The 19,268-nt window shown below is 37.5% G+C and overlaps 1 protein-coding gene across 1 annotated transcript in view; it reads right to left on the bottom strand.

Moving 5' to 3' along the window:
- The window catches only part of GLMN (glomulin, FKBP associated protein), a 41,828-nt gene that overhangs the window by 10,989 nt on the left and 11,571 nt on the right, over positions 1–19,268 (bottom strand). Inside the window, exons 8-16 of the mRNA XM_029230788.1 lie at positions 13,199–13,386; positions 11,092–11,145; positions 9,624–9,654; positions 9,429–9,518; positions 8,250–8,291; positions 8,084–8,157; positions 6,555–6,639; positions 3,596–3,702; positions 2,757–2,820 (exon numbers count right to left, since the gene is read on the bottom strand). Coding sequence (XP_029086621.1) covers positions 2,757–2,820; positions 3,596–3,702; positions 6,555–6,639; positions 8,084–8,157; positions 8,250–8,291; positions 9,429–9,518; positions 9,624–9,654; positions 11,092–11,145; positions 13,199–13,386 — 735 coding nt within the window. The remainder of the gene's footprint in view (positions 1–2,756; positions 2,821–3,595; positions 3,703–6,554; positions 6,640–8,083; positions 8,158–8,249; positions 8,292–9,428; positions 9,519–9,623; positions 9,655–11,091; positions 11,146–13,198; positions 13,387–19,268) is intronic.

The raw sequence follows: 19,268 nt of genomic DNA, 5'->3' as shown, positions 1-19,268 counted from the left end.
AGATAGATGGAGGTTCAAGGTCCAAGAAGTTCTGTCAAACTGAAGTGTGGGAGAAAGTGCCTTCAACTTATGCAAAGAGATAAAGAGATATGAAATAGTAAGGTAAGGAGGGGAATGATTTATGAAAAGAATAAGTTAGTTGACAGTAACCCAATATAGCAGGGAAAGAAGTGATTATTCAATTATGAATCATTTTTTGTATTTTAATGATTCTGTTCTTATTTAATTTTTCTATACACCTTTCTGATTGCTTTTCAGCTTTTCATCTGACTAGTTACCACCTCAGCACACTTAACTGCTCAAAAATAGGTACTGGTAGGAATCCTTTTGAATAAAACTACCCACAATTCAGCATCACTAGAGTATCATTTTGTTTCTCCTTTAATCACAATTTCTAAAACTCAGAAGGCTCTTATTTTTTGATTAACCACAGCAGACAGATTTGCCTCTCATTTATATACATGACCTACTGTGACTGCACTTGGAAGAAATGCTTCCATGATGAACAAGCTGCCTCAAAGATGTTAGGTTGCCATCTTGGACTGAGTTTTTGGCCAATTTCCTTGGTATGATAATCCTTACAGTAACTTGCATGGCAATACTATGGAATATTTGATCCCTAAGAAAAAATTTTAAAAACCATTAAATAAGAAAGCAATCTTATAAGCTGGCTGTATCCTTTTCTTCACTGTACAGTGTTCAAGCCAAATAAATGTGAGGCATTATCTGTGGATATCATAGTAGACATTGCACAATGCTAAAACCGCTTTGCCTTCCCTCTCTAGGCAGAGGCCCGTTTGCTGCCCCTGTAGTACACTGTGCTCACTCTTAATCAAAAAGGTTCAGAAAGATTCTTTTTCGTCCTGTCAGGCAAATCAGATCATTTCTAGGTATGGCCTCATCCTGATGAAAGTAAAAACTCATACCATACTCTAAGGACATCTTCCTGAAGCCTCAGGGCTTCCACTGCCACTGAATTTACTTGTTATCTTTCTCTTTTTATCACAAAAAGGGAGTCAGGATTTAGTTTGTGATTCAAAGATTCTGGTCACTGCCTGGGGTCATAGCTATTTCTGCCACTTACTAGGTATATGCCCTTGTGCAAGTTAAAGATCCTTCCTGTGCTAACACTGTCTATGAAAAATAAAAACTAAAGAGCACTTATAGCACAGTGAAGAATAAATGATAGGGCTTCCCTGGTGGCGCAGTGGTTGAGAGTCCGCCTGCCGATGCAGGGGACATGGGTTCGTGCCCCAGTCCAGGAAGATCCCATATGCCGCGGAGAGGCTGGGCCCGTGACAACGGGAGAGGCCACAACAGTGAGAGGCCCGAGTACTGCCAGGGGTGGGTGGGGGTCTAAGCATTTGTTAAACCTCAGTGAATGTACAATTAAAATTTGGGCATTTCATTTTATGTAAACTTAAAGAAAAACTATAGACAAATATTTAACTCTTCTTAATGAAATACATGCTGAAATATTTACGGTAAAGTATGCTGATGTTTGCAGTTTACCTTGAAATGCATCAAAAAATAAGAGACTAATGGATGGATAGAGGGTGGAGAGATGGATAAGTGATAAAAGCAGAGTAAAATGTTAACAGTAGAATCTTGGTGGTGGGTAAATCAGTGATCGCTGTAAAATTCTTTCAACTTGGCTTTATGTTTGAGGGAAGGAAACTACTACTTTTTCCATAAACTTTTGATCCCAAATTATGATTTACTTAAATTAAAAAAGAAAAAACAACCCTCTGGCATTCTTATATAAAAATCAATTACTTGCATTTCATTTATTGCTTTCTAAAAAGTTTAACCATGCATGTAATCCAGGTAGTTACAGTTAATAAGATGACACATACACAAAAAGCAACTATTAGAATAAAGTAGGTAGAGACTTCCCTGGTGGCACAGTGGTTAAGAATCGGCCTGCCAATGCAGGGGACACGGGTTCGAACCCTGGTCCAGGAAGATCCCACATGCCACGGAGCAACTAAGCCCATGCACCACAACTACTGAGCCTGCACTCTAGAGCCCGAGAGCCACAACTACTGAAGCCCGAGCACCTACAGCCTGTGCTCCACAACAAGAGAAGCCTGCCTGCCCACTCTCCGCAATTAGAGAAAGCCTCAGTGCAGCAACGAAGACCAAATGCAGCCAAAAAAAAAAAAGAATAGAGTAGGTAGAAAGAGAAGATAAAAAGCAAATGTAATTTTACTGTATGATAAATCTCCCTCAAATAGTTTTCTATTTATTGAATACCTCTAATGGTGCACTATTTTAAAAAATTTCAACTGCCTACACATTATTCAAAAGGTGCTGTTAATGGATTTAGTGCTGAAAATGCTTCAATTTGTCATTTCTGATGAGGGGATATCAAATGATCAGATGATTTTATTTTATATAGCTCAGACTTAAATCATGAGCAATAGATGGCGGTTAATGAACAAGATACGCAAATACATGTTGAGTTTCAAAAGGTTAGTTAAGTTAGGAGCTGCAACTTATCTACCTAACAAGGTTAAGCAATGTTTATAGCAAGAGAGCAGAGGTACAACAGGAAAAGAAAAGGGAAAGCTGGATGTGGGGTGGTAAGCGCTCCTGGGAATTAACTTCAAGTTGAAAGAATAATTGTTGGCACTTGTTGGAGCTTTACAGCTGGGTAAAATATTAATAATTATGGCTTAAGTAGGTATTGATAAGAAAATACAAAACGCTCCTTATGCATTTGAATAATAGTTTTTTTCAAAAAATTCACTTACTTGATTGTCATTTTCATTATCTTTGATAACCAAATACCTCAGTAAGTTTAATGAAGCCATTATCCTGTTAATTAAAAATATATAATTTGTTACATACAGTACAGTTTCATATAATCAACAATTTCAATGAATAAAGGTAAGTTAAAACCTTGGGTATAATTCCACAATTATGTTTGCCATTAGAAGCTTCTCCCTTTAAAATACCTTATCAGCAAATGACGAGGTGGCCAAGTGGTTGAGGCGATGGACTGCTAAAATATCTTATCACACATCTCACTCCCTTAACATAACGTATTACTTTTGTTCTCCACGTTCACAAAATATAATTGTGAAAATTACTATTCGTTTTTCCCCCAAGGGAGACTTGTAATCTTTAATGTTCGAGAGTAGTCTTTTGTTTCCTGAATTTTAAGATTCCTTTGAAAAATGCTTACAACCATTTCTCAACGTTCATTCGAGTATACTGAAAGTAAAATTACATGTTGTATATGAAAAAAATTGATGTATGTCTTCGAAATAAAATCCAAACGTATAAGCCTTTTATAAGTTATATACACGAAATTCTTAGTGTTTAGTCACCAGTGCTATAGTCCCAAATCTCTATGAGCTAGGTACATCAAAGGTACAAAATCATACTGTTAGTCATAGTTCTGGAAAGGAGAATTTTTGATTGTTTTTATCTAATTTTTAAATATGAAAATCTTTATGTAATTTGATGAACTAACCATTGATTATAAAATCACGGAAAAATACGTTTTATTTTCGTTTAGGTTCCCAAAGCAGGAGTTTCACATTTTATTCTGAATTTACTACGTGAACCTTAGTAATGGTCACCTCACCTATCTGAGTTTTGCAGTAGATCTGTTTCAGCACCCTCTGGGAGAAAAAGTACCAAATCTAGAAGGGAAATCAGCTGCGGTCCTGTAAACCATTTGTTATATGTTCTCTGAGAAGCAAAAGAAAAATTGAGAAAGGCTTTAAATAATAGGTTGTTAGATATATGTGTTTTTCTAATACCTTGATACTACAAAAATAAGCTATTACACATTTAAAATATATATTTTTAACTTTAATTTCCATTCTTTCATTCACTATTTCTGGACACCTAGTACAAACTCTGCTAGTTTGAAAGCACTGGTGTGCTCTTTCTCTGTTCTCTATATGGAATTACTGAGTATTCACAAATAGACTTCAGTTTCCATTAACATTCCACAAGTATACAGCAAAACAAAAAAGTCATATTATCAGTTTTAAAAATTAATACAATTTAAATCTATAGTTAACAAATTTCAAAATCCAGGTTTTTAAAAAAGAGTAGAAATGGAGAAAAAAATATACCGGCATACCTCATTTTACTGCACTTCCCTTTACTGCATTTTTTACATATTGAAGGTTTATGGCAACTCTGTGTCAAGCAACTCTATCAGCACCATTTTTCCAACAGCATTTACTCACTTCACATCTGTGTCACATTTTGATAATTCTCAAAATTTTCAAACTTTCATTAATATATATTTGTCATGGTGATCTGTGATCAGTGATCTCTGATGTTACAATCGTTAACTCCTTTGGGGCACCATGAACCACGCTCATATAAGACGATGAACTTAATCAAAACGTGCTGTGTGTGTGTTCCAACTGCGCCAATGACTGGCCATTCCCCCATCTCTCTCCTTCTCCTCGGGCCTCCCTATTCCCTGAGACACAACAATATTGAAATTAGGCCAATTAATAACCCCACAAAGTATTCAAGTGAAAGGAAGAGTCATGTATGTCTCATTTATCAAAAGCTAGAAATGATTAAGCTTAGTGAGGAAGCATGTCGAAGGCCGAGATAGGCCTCTTGTGCCAAACAGTTAAGCCAAGTTGTGAAGGCAAAGGAAAAGTTCTTGAAGGAAATTAAAAGTGCTGCTCCAGTGAACACATGAATGATAAGAAAGTGAAACAGCCTTATTGCTGATATGGAGACAGTTTTAGTGGTCTGGATAGAAGATCAAACCAGCCACAACATCCTCTTAAGCCAAAACGTAATCCAGAGCAAGGTCCTAACTCTTCAATTTTATGAAGGCTAAGAGAGGTGAGAAAGCTGCATAAGAAATGCTTGAAGCTAGCACAGGTTGGTTCTTGAGATTTAAGGAAAGCAGCCATCTCCAGAACATAAAAGTGCAAGGTGAAGCAGCAAGTGCTGACATAGAAGCTGCAGTAAGTTATCCAGAAAATCCAGCTAAGGTAATTAATGAAGGTAGCTATACTAACCAAAAGATTTTCAATGTAGATGAAAACAGTCTTACACTGAAACAAGATGCCATCTAGGCTTTCACAGCTAGAGGAGCAAATTCCTGACTTCAAAGCTTCAAAGGACAGGCTGAGTCTCAGAGTAATACAGCTGGTGGCTTGAAGTTGAAGCCAATGCTTAAATTTTACCATTCCAAAAATTCTAGGGCCTGTAAGAATCATGCCAAATCTACTCTGCCTGTGCTGTATAAATGGAAGAACAAAACCTTGATGACAGCACATATGTTTATAACATGGTTTACTGAATATCTTAACCCTACTGTTGAGACCTACTGCTCAGAAAAAAAGACTACTTTCAAAATATTACTGCTCACTGACAATGTACCTCATCCCCCAAAAGCTCTAATGGAGATGTAAAATGAGATTAATGTTGTCTTCACGCCTGCTAACACCGTATCCATTCTGCAGCCCATGGAAAAAGGAGTAATTTCAATTTCAACTTTAAAGTCTTATTCTTTAAGAAATACATTTCATAAAGCTATAGCTGCCATAGACAGTGATTCTTCTGATGGACCTGCACAGAGCAAATTGAAAACCTTCCGGAATCATTCCTAATTCATGGGGAAAAGGTCAAAATATCAACCTTCACAGGAGTTTGGAAGAAATTGATTCCAACCCTCAAAGATGACTAGGAAGAGCTCAAGACTTCAGTGGAGGAAGTAACTACAAATGTGGTGGAAATAGCAAGAGAACTAGAATTAGAAGTGGAGCCTGAAGATGTGACTGAATTGCTGCAATCTCAATGATAAAATCTGAACGGATGAAGAGTTGCTTCTCATGGGTGGGCAAAGAAAATTGTTTCTTGACACGGAATGGACTCCTGGTGAAGATGCTATGAAGACTGTTGAAATAACAACAAAGGATTTAGAATATTACATAAACTTAGTTGATACAGCGGTGGCAGAGTTTGAGAGGATTGACTCCAATTTTCAAAGAAGTTCTACTGTAGGTAAAATGCTGTCCAACAACATTGCATGTTACACAGAAATCATTCGTGAAAGGAAGAGTCAATCTGTGTGGCAATCTTCATTGTTGTCTTATGTTAAGAAATTGCCTCAGACACCCCAACCTTCAGCAACCACCACCTTGATCAGTCAGCTGCCATCAACATTGAGGCAAGACCCTCCACCAGCAAAAAGATTACAAGTCACTGAAAGCTCAGATGATGGTTAGCATTTTTTAGAAATAAAGTACTTTAAAATTAAGGTATGTACATTGTTTTTTTATAGATATAATATTGCACTTAACAGACTAAAATATAGTGTAATTAAGTTTGATATGCACTGGGGAAACCAAAAAATTTGTGTGACTTGCTTTACTGAGATTTTTGCTTTATCATGGTGGTCTGGAACTAAACCCGCACTATCTCTGAGGTATGCCTGTACCCTAATACTAGAGATATAAAACGTCCACAGAGCAAAATTCCACATTAATAAATTCCACAAATGAATAAATATATCCTACAAAATAAATTGATAAATGACACCTTAGTTATGCTCTTACCTTTAATGACATGTCAATTTGATTTTTGATATTTTGAATAATAAAGGCCTCCACACCTGAGTGATTACTTGTATTCAATAAGCACCTTTAAAGCAAAATTACAATACATTTGAAATTATCTAGGCTGCATTATAATTAAATGATAATGAAAGTTTTACAAATTCAAATGGGGCATGTGCTATTTCTAGGAATACAAAAACCAGTGCATACAATTAGCAAGGTGATCAACCAATTACAAAGTCACCTATTATGATTTCTGCCCTCACTAACTGGCAAATTCTATTTTAACTGGGTCTTTCCGACACGAAATTTCTATTAAACCAAATTTGAATCTTTTTATGCATATAGTTGCAATGATTTAACATGGCAAGGATGGTCACTAGTGTAATAGCCTAAAAACTCCCCAAATTATTCCCTGTTAGACTAGTCTGGTTAGACTAACTTAATTGCAAAGAAAGGAAACTCAGTAATGAGCTTAAGAAGAAGGGGGAGATTTTGGGGTAGGAATACAGGTAGATCAGAATAGGAAGCTGGTAGAAGACATAAGCATCAAACTGAGGTTTCATAAACCTGCTATGACTCTATCAATAGAAATGAAAAAAAGATAAAATCAAGAGTGCTAGTATTGGCCAATCCCAAAGAACACTCCTTAGCACTCTGACATTGCCCCAATTTGGTTTTAACTCATTTTTATTACCTAGGTATCAACAAACTAAGGTCTGCAGGCCAAATCTAGCCTATTGCCTGTTTTGTTTTATTGGAACACACTTACCCCCACTACAAAGTTGAGCAGCTGCAACAGAGGCCGTGTGGCCCACAAAGACTATACTTACTTATGGCCCTTTAAAAAAGTTTGCTGATCTTCAACTCAGAGAGTTGCTAGAATCTTTTCCTCCTCAAACAGTACTATTAATAAGCTCCACTGTTAAAGTGGATATAGCCTGTCAAAAGTTATAACTCCAGGGCTTCCCTGGTGGCGCTGTGGTTGAGGGTCCGCCTGCCGATGCAGGGCACACGGGTTCCTGCCCCGGTCCAGGAGGATCCCACATGCCGTGGAGCGGCTGGGCCCGTGAGCCATGGCCACTAAGCCTGCATGTCCGGAGCCTGTGCTCCGCAGCAGGAGAGGCCACAGCAGTGAGAGGCCCTCGTACCACCAAAAAAAAAAAAGTTATAACTCCAGAGCCATTAATTTCAACTGTGAATAATGGACATTATTGACATATGTAAAGCTCTAGCAGGAGCCCCACCAATCTCAGTTTATTCTTCTAAGTCTATTTTAATTTTAGAGTTATTTCAATTAAACTGAAATATATACTATTATTCATGTAATATATATTTATATATGTATCCATAATTTTTGATTAACCCTTCACTACCTATCACAGAGAAGAGAATTTATTATGATATGGCTTCCAGGTAGAGAAGAATTACATGTAAAACATACCGAAATACAGTAACCTAGAATAATTAATGGCATTAATTTGGTTTTTAATCAACCACACATTTCGCAATTAACCATTGATACATACCTAAATAAAGTATATTTGCCTTGTGGATCCAACTTGTTAATATACAGCTGAAGCATAGCTAAACCCTTTTTCCTCTAAAATGGAACAAATAATATTGTTATATAAACTAAAGATTATTTATTAAAATTTCTCATTGTAACTCATTTAGTTCCAGACATTTACATACCAGTGTCTCAGTGGGGCAGAGTGTCATTACTTTGACTAAGCCCTGGAAATTAAAAAAATTTTAATTCAAACGTTAGATTATATTGACTATAAAGAAACAACTATATTATCAATGGACACCAAAAATTCAGAGAAATGAGGGCAAGAGATTTAAAGATGAAGTAAATTTTTCCCCGAGCCTTTCATTCTACTGTTTTGTCTACAGGGAGCTTAGTACAATCCATTTTGTAAGTGCTATTGAGTGGGTGTTACAAAGTATATCGTTAGAAGTAATTTTCAATTATGTCTAGAGTGGCAAAAAAAATGAAACCGAACATACAGAAATATAATCCATTAATTTAAAATAATCAGGCTTATTATACTAACAAAAGCCATATTTTTCTATTTAAATAGTGGAAAAACAATTTTCTACATTGACATCTAAGGTAAGACCTACTTGGCTATGATAACTAACAAACAGTATAACTAATAAACAGGCAAAATAAATCACAGGAGGGAAAAAAAAATGTCTTTGTAGTAATGAGTTATACACGCCTTGATGGAGTTCTGAGGACTTGAGTTATTAAAAAAGTAAAGGAGGGCTTCCCTGGTGGCGCAGTGGTTGAGAGTCTGCCTGCCGATGCAGGGGATGCGGGTTCGTGCCCCGGTCTGGGAGGATCCCACGTGCCACGGAGCGGCTGGGCCCGTGAGCCATGGCCGCTGAGCCTGCGTGTCTGGAGCCTGTGCTCCGCGGCGGGAGAGCCCACAACAGTGAGAGGTCCGCGTGCCGCAAAAAAAAAAAAAAAAGTAAAGGAGCTTCATTTTCCAGGGTTTCTACAGAACCAAAGTGTTGAGGACACAAGTTATATTTTTCCACTAGATGCTATGCTGTCAGCTATAGTAGCCACTAGCCACATACAGCTATTTAAGTTTAAATTAATTTAAATTAAATAAAATTTAGAATTCAGTTCCACATTTCAAGTGAACATCTCAAGTGTTCAATGTGGCTAGTGGCTTTCAAACTGTATGGCACAGATAATAGGACAATTTTACTATCACAAAAAGTTCTATTGGACAGCAAGGCACTAGAGTTTTCAAAGGATATGGAGAAGAAAGTGGGAGAGGAGTCTGAAAAGCCCTTTACTTAAGTTCAGAATAGGAAAGGGGCTTTTTTCAAGATTAGAATACATATTTTACTTACCTGAGGTACAGTAAGAAAACTCTTGATTTCTAAGTACTGGTGAAGTAGACTGTTGTCCTCTATTCTCAATAAACCATTCTCCAACAGATACTACAGATGAAAATATACGCAGAGATACATATATGGTAAAGTCAACAGCTGTATTTGTTAACATGACTATGTATTTAAATTATAATGGGTGCAAACAAATCTTACCAATCCTTTGGAGAAAACAGACTCCTCTGTTCTGGAAGAGAATATTAAAATTTATCAACATGGTTTTCTAAATTGCTTTAGAATTATTCTTCATCTTAGGAAAAATAAAGCAAAAACTGAAATTTAAATACTTAAAAAATACATATTAAGGAGAAATTCTATTGAAGAACCTAGTCAAAATTCTTAACCCACCTTTGATCTGTCTTTTGATTTGGCTACTGATATCCAAATCTAACCAAAAGCAGCCCATTCAGGGCTTATTTCAGATCAGCAGATCAGCAGATCTTCAACAGTAAGTGCTAAGAAATCAATTATACCTGATATAATACTAAGTATTCTAATTGATTAATCAGTAAAATCTTCTCAATTCTTTATATATATATATATATATATATATATATATAAAAATTAATGCTTTCCATTTGTGATTATTAAGTTTTACAATCACTGTTAACTAAATATTGAAGATCTGTGGCAAAAAATATTATCTCAGGCTCCAGGTTCTTATTCTAACCATACAAGGAATTAAAAATGTTATGTTTTTTGGCTCAATGACTAAACAGTTTGGAAATCTTAAGACTATAGAACTTAAGATTGAAATCAATACATATTCTCATTTTATGAATATAACAGAAGCTAAATAAAAATGTAAAATCATTAAGACATACATAATACAGTAAATTTACAGAGTTAATAACTACTTATGCCAGGAGACCCTTGGAAATTCCTGCCTTGTAGGCTGAGGCTTTGGACATTTGCCATGTTACAAATCTTCCTTCACCTGGGAAGAGATGGGATTAATAAACTGTCACCAGTATTCCTAGAGGATAAGGCCCTGACTGATCTCAAGAGATAATTTAAACATGTTACAGAAAAAGAAAACAAAGCATATAGAGTTTGGAAAAATTCTTAAATATCTGTCTGGGAAAACTATGCATACCTGTTACTTGGTAATTTTTTTTAAAAAGAGGAAGTCTTCCTTCTTATTAGTGCCTCAAATGAGAAAAGCTATTGAATGATATCACTATCAATAATCTAAGTTATAAAAGATGGAGTTAAGACACTTCCTTCCTTTTGATGCAGTTCACAGATTGTGTCCATGAAGCAAAACGAAGGATGAATTTCTTTTATTGACCACCCCTCCTTAGATCGGACGAGGCTGCATTGGGATAGAGATGGTTTAATTTATCAACTTCTGAAATAAGCAAAGAAACCTTAGAAGCAGATGACTGGAAACCTCCTTAGAAGACAATATTTTAAAATTATCTTTAGTTTAAAATAAGAGGTTTTGTTGTAAAAACCTCCTTGGTTCATTTCTATCTCTGCTGTGAATATCTGCTTCACTATTTTATAAAATAATCAATTAATTAACTAGGGTCTGGCAAAGAGAAAGTAGTCTCCCCTGATCTTGACAAGGACTATTTTAACATTACTATTTAATTCTGAGATGCCATCTAAATGATCTTACCTTTGTAAAAGGACTTCAATATGCCCCATATTAAACTGCAAAAGGTATGATGGGCTAAAATAGAAAAAAAATGTATATATAAACACACACACATACACACGCACTTTTAGTTTTACATACATAAATACTGTTATGGGTTGAATTGTGTCCCCTCAAGAAAGATATGCTGGGGCTTCCCTGGTGGTGCAGTGGTTGAGAATCTGCCTGCCGATGCAGGGGACACGGGTTCGTGCCCAGGTTCGGGAAGATCCCACATGACGCGGAGCGGCTGGGCCCGTGAGCCATGGCCGCTGAGCCTGTGCGTCTGGAGCCTGTGCTCCGCAATGGGAGAGGCCACGGCAGTGAGAGGCCTGCGTACTGCAAAAAAAAAAAAAAAAAAAAAAAAAGATATGCTGGAGTCCTAACTGCCAGTATCTCAGCATATGACCTTATATGGAGAAAAAGTCTCTCTTTCTTAAAAAGTTGGGGTAGTGATGGGCAGGGACAGAGCAGGAACCGCCCCCCACCCTAGGGACAGGATCTTTACAGAGGTAATCAAGATAAACTGAGGTCATTAATATGAGTCTTAATCCAGTATGACTGGTATCCTTATAAAAAAGGGAAATGTGGACAGAGACAAGCACACAGGGAGAATTCTATATGAAAATGAAGGCAGAGACTGGAGTGATGCATCTACAAGCCAAAGAACATCAAGGACAGCCAGTAAACCACCAGAAGCTAGGAAAGAAGCATGGAACAGATAGATTCTCCTTCACAGCCCTCAGAAGGAACCAATCCTGACCACACCTTGACCTCAGACTTCTAACCTCTAGAATAATAAGATAATAAATTTCTGTTATTTTAAGCTATCCACAGTGTGTGGTACTTTGTTATGGCAGCTCTAGCACACTAGTATACATACCTAAGTCATTTTGGTGGTCGAGTGTGATTAAGGGTATATGCTCTGGGGTCAGACAGAACTATGTTTGAATTCCACCTATCCTACTAACTAGTTGTATGATCTTGGGTGGTATGTATCGTAACTTGTCTAAGCTAGTTATTTTCATCTGTAAAATGAGATAGTGCTCTATTTAAAAGGGTTATTATAAAGATTAGATAATGTATACAAAGCTGTTATAGTGTTTAATACATGGTAAACATGCAAGTGGTAGCTATTATTGCTATATTTACATACAAATATGTCTCCAGGTATATTCATACCTAAACATACAAATTACACTAATACACCCAAGGCCTGCAACACAAATACACAATCTTTATTATCATGGACCTTAAAGTCTAAAAGGTGTTACATTATAGAAATATGTATTTATTTTTTAAAGTTTTGATTAAAAATTTAGTTTAAAAACTTTATGGGAAATGAAACACAAGGTCAAGGTCATTGTAACAGGAAGATTCAGCCTAAATTGGGTGGTAAAGAAGGCTTTCCTCAGAAAGCTGTATTTAGGATAAAGATGGTTCTAAGTGTACAAAGATCTTATAGCAGGAAGGTTCATGACACATGTGAACAAGAAACCAGAAGATCTGTGTTACTGGAGCACAGTAAACAAGAGGAAAGGTGGTAGGAGATGAATCAGGACAATAAAGCAAGGACCAGATCATGCATAAGCTTGTCTCATGGGAAGGCATTTAAGACTTTATTCTTAGAGCCATTTAGGAAGCCACTGAAGGGTTTTCATTAAGGGACGACTCTTAAAAGCTTCACTTTCTATGTGTTGAGAATAAATTGGATTAAAAGGGATTGAGGGTAGATATATAAATATCCACTCAGGATTACATTAATAATCCAGTGAAAAGATGATGGCAATTTAGACCACCCTATTGGTAAGTGGCCTAACAGCTTCAAAACCAAGCTCAGTTTAACACTTTGTGACTCTTGTCCCAATCATTCCTTAAGTCTATTTCAACACCTACCCACCCAACCACTTTCACTACTTGATGACTACTGGCTTTAAGGGATTATACGCAGTAATATTTAGCATAAAAATAGGTTTTGTTTATACTTCATTGAAAATGTACTAGTACATTAATAAACACATATTGGACATTAGATAAATGAGTTTGATGCTATTCCTTTCAGAATATATAAATAAACAATAACTCCTACCTTAATACCATTGGAAGCTGATCAATACTGATGCCCTGTACAAATACTAGATATGCCAGAGAAGCCATAGAGTCTGATAACTGTTTGTCTTCTTCTTCCTCAAATTCAAGATAATCCCAAGTCTTCTTTTTCCTTCCATGATTAAAAATCATTTTGAGGAAAGGGTGTCCAATTGCTGATAAAAATCCCTGTGAAATGGATAAAAAAGGAAGCTATAGCAGACACTCTACTGTGCACTCTCCTACCCCATATTCACATCCTATAAAATCCCCTCCTCTTGAGTGTGGGTGGGACCTGTGAGACTTGCTTCTAACCAACAGAATATGGCAAGATGCCATCCCTATGATTAGATTATGTTATATGACAAAAGTGAAAGGATTTTTGCAAATGTAATTAAAGTCCCAAGTCAGCTGATTTGAGTCGAGAAGAGACACTATTCTCCATGGGCCCGACTTAACAGGAAGAACGTTTTTAAACAGGATCCAGGCCCTCCTTAAGAGTCAGAAACTCACCCTTGCTGGCTTTAAAGAACTAATCTGCCAAGTTATGAGGGGGCCTATGAAGAGGGCTGTCTGTCAAGGAACCACAGGCAGCTTCTAGAAACTGAAAGTATTCCCTGGCCAGCAAGAAAATGGGGACCTCAATCCTACAGGTTCAAGAAGATAAGTTTTTGCCAACAACCTGAAGGAACTAAGTGGGTGGGAAGATGAAAAAGTTCTGGAGATGGATGGTGGTGATCGTTACACAACAATGTGAATGTACTTAATGCCACTGAACTATACAGTTAATGGTTAAAATGGTAAATTTTATATGTATTTTATCACAATTTAAAAAATGCTTCAGAGATATTTGAGAACAATCTAAAAATGTGAGACATGCAAGTATCATGAAATGACAGTAAACTACTCAAATGAAGAATACTCTAGGAATGCTCTACTGACCACTGTCTGCCTGGATATGGAGTGGGCAGGAGGAACACTGGCCAGTGGCTGAAGAGACAGAGGAAACAGTACTGATACCTCAGGTCATATGGGCTCTTGTAGGAGAAAGAGAAGCATCCCTGCCTGAGTTAACTGACTACATTTTTATGTTTGTTCATTTGTTTTAAGGGGGGAAGGAAAGAGAAAAAGAGAGGCTTAAGAAATACAAGGTCACTCCTATGCCTCTTATACCATTTCCAATTCTAGTGTGCTGGAAAGCATCTGACCTTCAGTATCCAATGAAATTAATCTGAGTTTTGGCTCTACCACCTATTAGCTGTTAGATACCGGGTTAGTTACCTAACCTCTTTAAAGCTTCAGTTTCCTTATCTAGAAAACGACATAATACGTATGTCAATACTTATTGAGAAGCTCCACAAAAAAAGTTTAAGAAAGCTAAGGTCACAACAAACTACTATATAGAAGTCAAGGGAATGACAGAAACAGCTAAGCTAAAGCTGACCTTCCACATATTCACTCATTTATTCAATAAATACTTGAGTGCCAGGCACTGGGCCTGCCATTGTAGAGAATTAGAAAGCCAAATAACACTTTTCTGGTCTTCAGGGAGTTAAAACCTGCCTACTCCAGATGGCTCCATTAGTCATTTCAGAACACAAAAATCAACCATGGAAAATAATCCTCAGTCACAAGAGACTGCTATTCAGCCACCAGATGCTAAATAAATACTGATTTTCGAAGGCTTGCATTCTTGTTATATCCATAAAACAAAAATTTACTGTATTCAGATTCCAAATGTCCTCTTAATCATGAAGCTCCATTTCTTCATTCAGCCAATGCTAGATGTGTTTTGGGTTTTTTTTTCCAGAGGAAGGTTATTAGCCTTTTTTTTTTTTTTTAGGTTATTAGCCTTTTAAAAAATCATTATATGTACCCAGATCCTACAGTGCTGCTGTAGATATTTGGGGTCCATCTGTGTCCAAATAGGGTCTTCACTATCTATCCACACACCAACCAGCAGCCTTGCTCAGACCCAACATACCTGCGCCTCTACAATTTCTCAAGGCAGTCTTCGCCCTTTCATGAAACGTCCCTATGCTGCTGCCTCTGGGACATTCAAGCAGTTCTATACCAAAACAACTTGTGCCAGAGGGATGGCTGAGGCATGCCACATTTACCTATACTTCTTCAGCATAGAACAGAAGGCACCTCCTCACTTCACTTCCTACCCTGACTTCACTTCTATTTCTTACCTGCTTTGTGCTTCCTCACTGTTGGCTTTACTTGTAATGTGCCTTCCACTGACTGAGACCTTAGAACCTCTTCCCTATACCCTCAACCTCTTCATAGGATGCTGACTCTATCTCACTGCTCTCATTAAACCTGACTGGTTTCTGGTGGGAGCTGCTCATACTCTCACACCTCTTACATTGCACAGCGAGGAAGGCAGCAGTAGGAAAGGGTGGTATGGGTAGAGGCTTAGTATTATCTTGGTTCTTCCTGCACTCTCAGGCAAAAGCACATTTTCCTTTGAGGCAGGTGCCATACTGCCCTTTATCTGTCCTCATCTCTGTCATACGCTGACTTCCTGGTCATTTCCCCATGTTCACGGAAGACTGGTACCTGCTCACATCCTTTTTCTCTATCCAACTCCTGCTATGATCATAGAAAAATTGAATGTTCATGTAGATAACTCCTGTAACAGGCCAGCCTCATGGTTTTTCTGACCACTAAATTCTAATGACCTTAATTTCTAATCCGTTTTGGCACCTAATTCCATCCTGGATCTCTATCAAAATTTGGAGCTATTCCATATTAGATACCTAAACTCCAGCATCTCATTTTTTGACCACAATTTCTTATTTTATCTCCCATGCCAACCTACTCATCTACCTCTAACTTCTCTAGTCTTGTTATGCCTTCATTTTAACCTACCCATCTGTCCCCTCTTAATCCCCTTCTTTCCCTAACCAACCAATGCACTATTAGATATTTGAACTATCTGCACCCTGTATTTCCGTTAGCTACGTCTACCCAATAAAATGCCAGCCTTGGAAAAACAGCTACAAACCACCTTCTCTACTTCTACACCCAGGTAGCTGAGTACTGCTTGAGAAAAATCACACAAAAATAGTATTATCACTATAGTTGTGGTCTCCAACCACAGTCGCCAAGTGCTTAGCACTACTGACTAATGTTTTCTTCATCTTCTACCTCTCTTTTCTTTCCACTCAATATTCCAAACATTTACCAGTTTCCTGAAGCCCCTTGTTCAGTCCTCATTTCCGCCTCTCATTCTTTTTTTTTGCGGTACGCGGGCCTCTCACTGTTGTGGCCTCTCCTGTTGTGGAGCACAGGCTCCGGACGTGCAGGCTCAGCGGCCATGGCTCACAGGCCTAGCCACTCCGCGGCATGTGGGATCTTCCCGGACCGGGGCACGAACCCACGTCCCCTGCATCGGCAGGCAGACTCTCAACCACTGCGCCACCAGGGAAGCCCTCCACCTCTCATTCTTAAGGGATCTGAGGACAGTGGGTCTGATTCCCTCAATTATAATAATATTAATAATTATATTATAATAATAATATAATTCCCTCAATTATAATCCTCCATTTCTGCTACAAATTTTTCTACCTACATACCAGTTCTTGCCTCTTCCTCTCCAGGTGTCCTCAATCCCATGCCCAGCTGTCTGCTCTCCTTGAGCCACATTATTTCAGTTATCCCATAATACTTCTCTTTCCTCCATGATGGTTCCCACCCCTTCAGTCTATAAACATGCTCACACCTCCTGTCTCCCCCAGTTACCTTCCTATCTAAGGCCGTGTCTTCTCTATTGCCTCTCTTCTTCCTTATTCATCCAAACTCTTAAAGAATAGCTTATACTAGTCATCTCCTTTTTCTCATTTTTCATGCACTCCTTTATCTAGTCCACTGATTTTTGTCTCCCACACTCCACTCAAACTGCTCTTGCTAAGATTATCAATGCCATCTTACTTCCTAAATCCAACGGATGCTTTTCAACTCCTACTCTACAGACTATCTCTGCTGCTTTTAACAGTAGCAATCATTTCCTTCTTCCTGAACTCTACTACCCCAGTTTCTGTGATATTTTCATCACCTCTTTGACTCTCCTTTCTTGGTCTCTTTGGTGGGCTCATCTTAAGTGCTGGTACCCTACAGGATTTAGTCCTGAACGCTTTTCCTTTCTCACATTGATCTACCACTTTGGGTAACCTCATCTACTCTTTTCCAAAATTTGCTCCTTAAAAACCTGTTGTCTCTGGGTATTAGAGATACATATATTAGAAATTATTGTTAATCTTGTTAGGTGTCATAATGGCATTGTGGTTATGTTTTTTAAAAAGTCTTTACCAATTAGAGAAGCATACATAAAGACTCACAGATGAAATGATATATCTAGACTTCCTATAAAATACTACAGCAAAAAAAGAGGGAGGCTGGGGGTGGGGGGGGAGGGATGAACTGGGAGATTGGGACTGACATACACGCACTACCGTATATAAAATAGATCACTAACAAGGACCTACTGTACAGCACAGGGACTCTACTCAGTACTCCGTAATGGCCTATTACAGAGTAAGAGTAAGAGTGGATATATGTATATGTATAACTGAATCACTTTGCTGTACACCTAAAACTAACACAACATTGTATATCAACTATACTCCAATAAAAATTAATTTTAAAAAATTAAAAAAATAAACTAACTTTACATTGCTTATCAACTCAAAATAAAAAGAGGGAGGCTAGATAAAACAAGACTGGCAAAAAGGTTGATAATTGTCAAAGCGGGGCAGGAGGTACATGAGAGTATGTTATATTGTTCTCTCTATTTTTATGAATGTCTTAAATTTCCATAATAAAAAAAATTTTTTTTAAGTACAAAACCCCCTACTGCTTGCTGTGTATTCTCTATCTTAATTATTGGTAACTTCACCTGTCCTGTTAACTAAGCAAAAAACCTTGTCCATAACTCAACCTTTTTACTATTCTTCTAAATCCAATCCATTACCAAACTTTGCTAATTTTATCTACCTATAAAGTTCTCAAATCTGCCTTCTCTTCTTTCCATACTCAGGCTCTCATCATTATCACTTAACTCCCAAAAGACACCTAACCCATCTCCCTACTTCCACTCTTAGTTAAGTTCATCCTCCAATAAAGTGATGAACTCAAAAAAAAAAAAAAAAAAAAAAAAAAAAATAGTGATGAACTCAAAACAGTTTGATTACATCACTCCCAGGCTTAAAATCCTTAACAGTTTCCAACTTTCATAGACATCTTGGAGTACATATATCACATATGGTGCTGTTTATATTGGATCCAGAGGTTTACACTGTACTCTAGTATTGGCAACAATGAAGAAGCCCCAGGCTCTTATGTGCTCCTGGGAAAATCCCTTCCCCCATCCGTCTTCATCACTCATAACCTCTTTACCGCTACCTTGACCATCAGCATTAACCCCATTAAACTATGTATCTGTTTATATCAGTTACCAAATCATCTCTCATCCTCAGAAGCTATTTCCCCTAAAGTTCTGGAATCTCCTCTCCTAACTCCTCCTATCCCTCCTCAAATTTCTAATTCAGGATACAGAGGGCTGACTGTAAGTTAAACACAGATTTTTGACTGAGCAGAGTTGTGGTGCCCCTACCCCGTGGGCATTGTTCAAGGGTCAACTATACAATATGATAGGATCTTTTAAAAAATTATGTATGTATATATTTATTTATTTATAAGTATTAGAGCAGAAAAAAGTCTGAAATAACAGAAAATACATATATATTGGTCTCTGCTAATGGTTGCTGGCACGGGGCTCCTGAAACCCTTTTTTTTTCTTTTTTTCCTGAAACCCTTATAACTTCCTAAGTGATAAGAGCACTAGGAACATCTCTTGTTCTAACGTTTGTCTTTAACCCTGTCCCTGACAAAGAGCTCTAAAACCTCTGTAAATTCTTAAATGATAAGACATTAGGAGCATCTTTTGTTCTATTAAAGTGACTCTGAGTGGGCACTAAGATGGTTCCTGGATGGGAGGTGGTAATGAGAAAGACCAAGCCATGATTAGAAGCTTGGAATTTTGAGCCCCATCCCTCAGTTCTGTA

The sequence above is a fragment of the Monodon monoceros genome, unplaced genomic scaffold (genome assembly GCF_005190385.1).
Source record: "Monodon monoceros isolate NGI ecotype Baffin Bay Population unplaced genomic scaffold, NGI_Narwhal_1 Super_Scaffold_18, whole genome shotgun sequence".
In the NCBI taxonomy this organism is placed as follows: Eukaryota; Metazoa; Chordata; class Mammalia; order Artiodactyla; family Monodontidae; genus Monodon; species Monodon monoceros.
Note: the sequence above shows the minus strand (reverse complement) of the source record. Positions and strands in the feature narration are given on the sequence as shown.